Source organism: Montipora foliosa, unplaced genomic scaffold (assembly GCF_036669935.1).
Source record: "Montipora foliosa isolate CH-2021 unplaced genomic scaffold, ASM3666993v2 scaffold_479, whole genome shotgun sequence".
Lineage (NCBI taxonomy): Eukaryota > Metazoa > Cnidaria > Anthozoa > Scleractinia > Acroporidae > Montipora > Montipora foliosa.
In genome coordinates this window covers 87,139-94,398 of record NW_027179788.1, presented here as the reverse complement: position 1 = coordinate 94,398, position 7,260 = coordinate 87,139, and the positions used below count along the sequence as shown (strand labels likewise).

The 7,260-nt window shown below is 40.6% G+C and overlaps 1 protein-coding gene and 1 long non-coding RNA gene across 2 annotated transcripts; one reads left to right on the top strand and one right to left on the bottom strand.

The window, feature by feature from the left end:
- Positions 1 to 2: 2 nt before the first annotated feature.
- Positions 3 to 1,938, top strand: LOC137989864 (uncharacterized). The gene is made up of 3 exons (XR_011121039.1): positions 3 to 105; positions 450 to 524; positions 1,199 to 1,938. It is a non-coding gene; the product is annotated as an uncharacterized lncRNA (long non-coding RNA).
- Positions 1,939 to 5,712: 3,774 nt separating this feature from the next.
- LOC137989869 (uncharacterized) lies at positions 5,713 to 6,630 on the bottom strand. Its single transcript, XM_068835498.1, has one exon. It carries the CDS (start codon positions 6,628 to 6,630, stop codon positions 5,713 to 5,715), a length of 918 nt encoding a protein of 305 aa, XP_068691599.1.
- Between the last annotated feature and the right edge of the window lie 630 nt (positions 6,631 to 7,260).

The window sequence follows — 7,260 nt, the reverse complement described above, 5'->3', positions numbered from 1 at the left end:
TGTATTTAAAGTTTTATTAGATGCGAGTGGGCAGTAACGAGAGGAACTGTGGATACGAGAGCCCCTGAATTTAGTGACAAATCAATGCCAGTTTTTTACCCTAAGGTGAGCTTATGACTGGATTTCTATTCCACGTTGATAGTTGATATATTTATCATTCGGGATGCTTGAAAACGGCTCCGCTGAGGTCATCCTTGCATCTCAAACGTTGCTAATAGAAAAACAAAAGGTTGCATAGTCCTTGTTTCTCCTTGGCTCTCTCTTCTTTGTCCTTTCTTTTTCGCACCATTATAACCTTCTTGAGGCCTCAAACCCTTGATTCGGTGTCGTTTCGCGGAGAACACTCGAGTTTTCATCGGTCGCCTTTATAGAATTATAAATATAAAGAAATTGTATTTCCTTAGATAATTAAACTGAGCAAATTGATCTATTACAATTTGTTGTCCTAGGTACCACAGCAAGAAAACGGCTACGACTGTGGTGTGTTTCTTTTGATGTTTTTTGAACAGTTCTTGAAACGCAAGGTAAGGATTTCGAGTGTCATCAACAGGTAACCAGCGTTTATTTCGTTATTAGGTCTTTTTGCAGCTCACTTTCGCCTCAGTTAATTCCAGTTACAAAATCGTTGGTATTTCAATTGTTTTACGTGAATGACGTCATAACCTGGAAGTTGGTTGGTTGTGGGTTACGAACTCCTGTGTCAAAAGCAGCAGACTTGAAAAGACATCCGGTTTTTTTTTTTTGTCGATTTGTTTTTCGCTTTTCATAACTGAAAGCAATCATGCCATTTAAACTGGATTTCTCTCTTATACGTTCCATATAAAGTAAGATTCCAAAGGTGGAGTTAAAATTTACGTCGAGAATAACTCCTTTTCTTGGGTAGTTTTACCTCCATATTTACTCCAAATCTGGAGTTGAAATAACTCTCATTACCTTGGGGTAATTTTAACCCTTCCTATGGAGTTATTTTAACTCTGCCACATAGGAAAATAACTCCTTCTTGGAGTTGAAATAGTTCTTACAAAAATTTTAACTCCAGCGCAATGGGTTGATTTAACTCCACCTTGGGAGTTATTTGTGCTGAATGTATGCCTGTATTCTAGGTTTGAAAAGTCTTATCACTCGTCCTGAAAGTATTGTGCTTTTAGTTTGATGTAATGTCTTATCTATTAACACCTATATTTCCTTTTCTTTTCAGCTTCCAGTCGACGACCTCTTGTCAAGCAAACCCCTCAGATGGTACAATCAGTCGTCCGCTCTCCCGTTCAGAAAAAGAATAGCCGATATCTTGATACAGTTGGGCAATTAGTGTCGATGTTTGTCAGCAAAATGCTGCATACGTCATAAAATTGGGATCATTAGCAACGACGACTTTCACGGCAGCGAATATGTCAGTATTACAATGAATTCTCGTTTTTTTTTTTTTAACGTCCTGATTACTGCAACTCGCTTTAAATGTCAATTTTTTTGCTGAAATTTCCTGGAGTTGAATTCTTGGAGACTGCAGCCAAGTTAAATAAACAGAAAGCAAATTTCACGTCCTGGTCGTGCAGTGTCGACAAAGAAATGTACCAAAAAGGTGTGGTGCACGTGCAGAGTTGTTTTTGTTGTTAAGCCTATTCAGTTTTTTGACGTTCGCGTTGCCGTCGTCATTGCTTAAGATCACTATTTCTAACGGTCCGAAACCGGCAGGAGTGTCTTGTTTCAGTTGAGAGAGAAGGGTTAGGCCCGTTCCAAACGCCGATCCATTCATGCGCCGAACCTAACTGATGAGTTAAGAGCGGCAGAGGAGAGGCGTTTGAATCAGTTTGGTTCGGCAGGTTAGGTTTGGAGCGGCCAACAACGTTAAGTTCGGCAGGGTCTGTCGCACTATGCGACGTTGGAGCGGCGGCTGATTCACACGGCGTTCTTGTGATGTGCCGAACCTAACGCATAAATTGTGATAATTTATAATCTTACCACAATACACTCGGAAGTTTTATCTTTACCTAGACCCCTTTACCATTGTATGGATTTCAGTTTGGTTCGACCCAGGTAGGGCGTATGAATCAGCCGTCGCTCCAAAGTCGCTCTTTAGTGGAACTTTATTGAGTTAGGTTCGGCACGTGAGCGGAGCGGCGTCTGGATCGGGCCTTAGTATTTACTCAATCCGAATTGTAATGCTCGTTTCAAGGGAATGAACAAACCGAACACTGATAAGGATTATTTACGTTTATGTAACTAGACAGTGAAGTCAAATGTATGTACGGTAAACACACGATAGGAAAATAACATGGAGTTGAACGCTTTCTTTTCTTCTTTATAACGACAATTGCATACGCTTATATTTATCTTTTAAGTAGAGAAAATAGAAACACACATCACTGAGATCCACTGCCGAGCAAACGAGCCATCTTAATGTACATAAAGAGCGTATGAGCCTGCAATTAACTTCGTCAACGCAAAGAGCAAACGAGCCGGCTCGTTTGGTGCATGGTTAAAAGTGGCCCTGTATTCTGTAGTTTAGCCCCTTTTGTTTTAATATAAAGTCGTTTTACTAACGCGGGAGTTCAGTCGATTTGCTACACTAAGGTAGCTAGATGATTTTCAGCCAAACTTACGAACGAGAAATTGCCGTAAATTTATTCTTAACGTTGTAGCAAAAAGACAGGTTATCTAGCCACTCTGGCATGAGGTTTTTGTAAAGTTCACGGGATTTAGCCCGCTAAGACGTTTAGCTATACTTAAGTGATTTGTCACAAATGTTAAAAAATGTGCAAATAAAAGATAATTCGAACTCTTGCGCATTTCGTGGTACCGAAACAAGGTGCTAAGATACCTTAGTAAAACTTAACGTTTGGCGATTCAAGTATGCATAGAAAGAATTGCGGTCGTTTCGCCAGTGTTTTATGCTTCGCAAACGGACAGTTCAGTAATATCGTTGGTCAGTTCGCTGATGAGTTATGTGATTCGCTAGTCGCAACGATAGTTTAAAGAACGAGAAAGGTTTTTGTTTTAGTACTTCAGTGGCTCGCTAATCGCGGTTAGAGTTTAAAAACAACAAGAACTGAAATGTCTTAGAGTTAGCTAACTCACTTACAACGTCAGATGTAGGACAATACAACTCATGGCTGAAACGACCGGTTACCCAGAGAAACGAGTAGATACCCAAATACTTTCAAATCAGCAATTCCTTACATTGGGCACAGCTACTAAAGGAAAAATATTTAGAATCTCATGTGTAAAGTTAACTTTGAATTGTGTTCTAAAAAGACATTTGCATTCAAACAAACCCTCGCTTCTTTGCTAACGAGTACGAGTATTTAAAGGGAGGTCTTTCTCACGAAAAACCTAATGGTAAGTTTACCATAACGGGAGAAAGAGTATAAGCCAGACCACCAAATAAGTTCTACTTCCCTCGTACATCTTCCTTCACCAGTGCTAATTTCAATGACTGATCGACTAGTCGGTCTTGCTCCAGCATTTCTGGCTCTTTGTTTTGCAAAAATAAGGGTCTCCTCTGGATTCATTTCTTCAATATCTGGAACCTCCTCGTGATTCCGGAAGAGTGCCTCGGACTTGAACTCTAAAACGTTTTGCTCGTCTAGCAGCCTCCGAAATCCATCCTCCTCGAATATTTTGTAAGAGAAACGCCGGGTCTTCCTCTTGAAAATTGGTTGACGCCTGTGTTTACTTCTCGGACGCTATCCAGTATTGGGGACCCCAAACGACTCAACATGTGGAAAAAGTACTGCTCGGGAACTTGAGAGCAGTCAATATGGCACCATTTAGCTGTGAATAGACGAAAAAAATTGTTGGCGAAAACCTAAGTATTCCAACTTAAATCATAAGGGAGTGTTTACCTGGATGATCTGGTACTAAGGATGAATTGATACGTTCCACTGGGACACTCAACCACTTCAAGTACTCCTCTCTTTCTTCATGCCCCAGAGTAACTGCTTTCGCCTCATCGGCATCATTGCCTGAATCGTCTTCGAACCTCTCTCTTTTAAAGGTACTTCGCTGATGTTTTAGATGGAAATGCTTCGTCAACGAAGTACCAGTTTTAAACTTCTTGAAACACAGGTGACACTTCACAACAAACGGCATGGCAACAACGTTTCTCCACAATGTAGCACTTTTAGTTTCTTGGATCGCGCAATTAGATGAAAACGGAAAGTCTGAAGCATTTTTCTCACTTTCAAGAAATTAACATGAATACAAATAATGCATTATTCGTTTTCCGGCAAATCGAACAAAAGCATTATTGTTGATGCTTAATTAAGTGCTTTTGTTTTTTATTGTGTCGGCCGCATTGAAGGTTCAAACAGCGGCACTTACATGAAAGTGATGCAACACGAGAAAAAAAAAGAGTCGTAAGGCAAGCAAAAGATTCGGGAGAAAAGTAACATCAGATATTTTGTTTTTGTAACTTCGGCGTATAGCAGTTACCCGCAGTAAGTTAACACTCGCAGAGTAATTTCGACGAGTCTCTAGGGTCCAAATTACCGATACCTATAGAAGGGAAAGTGAGAATTTTGTCGGAAAAACCATAACTGAGCAGCAACGAATGCAAGTGAGAAAATTAAGTGCCAAACAGTGAGAATTGTGATCAGTTATAAAAGCAAATGTTCCCTCCGAGTGGTTAATTGACTTCGAATCAGTGAACGACAGAAGTTGCTGCAGAGATGTCGAAGTATAGGAAACATTCGATTCAGGAAAAGCGAAGAAGATCAAAATGTAGAAAACAACGGAAAAAGTTGGCGAAAAACTACTCAGAAGGAAGGAAGTGGTAGAGACCCTTCGACATTAAACACAGGATGTGAAGTCAACGTGAAACAGCCGTTAATGCAAAATCAGCCACTTGAAATTCGAGGTACAAACGATGAGAAGTTTCCTTTGGAGAACGACTCAATTGTAACTGAAGACAAATAACCATGCCTTCCGATGATATTCTCAGGAACTGAACAATGCTTTGCTAGAAGAACAGTGCTTATTTCTGTAAGTTGTTATTCAAAACACAGATATTTCGTTAAAGGCGTTTTAAGAGATGAAATCCAAGAAACCCGAGGATACTGGAAACTGAAGAAACTGGACAAGAAAATTACTGTCAAGGGAGTGAAGCAAATTGTCTTTTTTATTATCAGTAACACTCAGCCTAGTTAACAACAACCTTAATCGCTAAAAATTTCAAGAGGTTGTGTAGTTGCTATTATTTTACGTATAAATTAGGACACGGTCTAATGTGTCTAATGTGTCCTTCATTAAGGCCTGAGTGAGTTTGGCAATCAAGTTCACGAGAGCCTGGGATCATATCTCTTAATCTCTTATTGAGAAATAAGTGTGCAAACGAACTGTTTTGTTAAGTAAATGTGTTACTAAGATACGTCTTATTGAATTTTGAAAGGAAATGGTTAAACTTTGTCTTAATTGGAAATCATAAAAAAAAGCAGCAACTGAATTGCTTTTTTTGATAACCGGTCAAAACGCCCCCGACAGTATGCATGTCGCGAGAATAATTGTAATGCAGGGCTTACTGGAATAATCTTTTGCTGCTGCCCAACAATTCATGGTTTTCGGAATAATAAAGAAACAAACTGCATTATTTTCTGTCGTTTAAATGGCTACTCTTAAGACGGCCTCACCCTACTCACTCCGCTCCCATACTAGGAAAAAATCCTAAAAAACAACTATTAACGTTTTATCTGTGCGCGTACTTTGCAGAAAAAGCCTTCATTCAAATTTAATTGAGGCAAGTCGTTTCATGAAATCGTCGAGGCTAGGTCTCTGTGACGGTGATTCAGCTGTCGCCTCCTTGACCAATGAGCGCACGCTCGAATAAAATCCCACCATTTGAGAAATAGATTTTAACATTCTTGCTAACGAATATACATCGCTGGCAGCGCTGTAAAGCCGGTCCTTAAAAATCTCTGGGGCCAAATACGTTTTTCTTTCTTCAGGCAACATTTTTTTCCCGGTTGATACCAAAAACTCTGAACCTGTTCCTGCCTTACTGCTTTTACCAAAATCTATGAGGACAGGAATGTACTTGTCTGAGGCTGTCAGGCCTTTTTCAAGAACTACATTGTTGGCCTTGATGTCATTGTGTAAGTATCCCGCTAAATGCACATATTTCAGCGCGGAACATATTTCAAGAAATAACTCAGTGCTAACGAATGGTGTAAGCATGTTTGTGCTTGCAGCCTGGTGAAGGGTTATACTTTCATCCTCTACACCATAAAATTGCGTGACCAAGCACAATGGTTCTTTTTGTGTGACGATACCTAAAACCATGGGCAGCCTGGCATGGTCATCCAATGCACTGACCACCTTTGCCTCATGCAGTAGTCTTCTCCTTGCTCTCTCTTTGCCTTCTGTGGTGTTATTGTGCGTCATTTTCTTAACAATCACATCAATACCTCGATAACGCGCGCGAGAACACTCTCCGTAACTTCCTCTCCCAACTACACGTTCTGAGAGGTATTCAATGTGATCAGGGTTTAGTTCCTTAAGATCTGCCTTAGCATCCTTACTAGTCACGCATCTCTTTCTTACTGGTCGAGGATCTCGATGGAATTTTGAATGTCGTGGTTTACTTGTATTAACTGGTTCAATGAACCCAACTTTTCTGCTCCGTGCCGCTTGCAACATCAGAGCTCCTCTTGAATAGGATTTTCGCGGTTGCCTGGCATTGCTCGGGAAATCAGTTGTTTCTGGAAGAGGAGAAGAACGCTTCTTTTGATCCGTTCTTGTTCATGTATCACATGTGGGTGTATTTGCTTTTTCATTTCCTTCCCGCCTTGTTACGATTAGCTTGGCTGCCCTTCGCTGCCCCGGCTTTCTTTTTTTCCACTCTTTCAACTGCTTTGACTTTTCTTCACTGCTCTTTGCACGAGAGTAAGTGACCCGCACTCGCTTCGAATTCTGCTTTTGCGAATTATTTTCGCTGGCGGAGTCCTCCATCTCACTGTGGGTCTAAAATAAATTCACTCGACGTCGCTGTTTTTTAACTCACGATCTAATTTCACAAGGCGTTTTTATTTATCACGAGTGAATCGATATGGCATATTTGTAAAGATCATATTCCCAAGGCTTTTTCTGGTTCATTTCCGAAACAACGACAACATCCACGACATTAAAACAGATTATGACGCCTTGCCGGTCTCAGAGGGAAAGAAACCCAGTGGGCCTCAAGTTGAGGTATGTCAGGAATGCTAGTGTATTTCACTAACATTCCTTTGCGGTACTTACAGACGGACGTCTGCTGCGTCCCCTCAGTCG

Coding starts and splice junctions, on each gene's coding strand:
- LOC137989869 (XM_068835498.1), bottom strand. CDS start 6,630: ATGTTGCAAGCGGCACGGAGCAGAAAAGTTGGGTTCATTGAACCAGTT.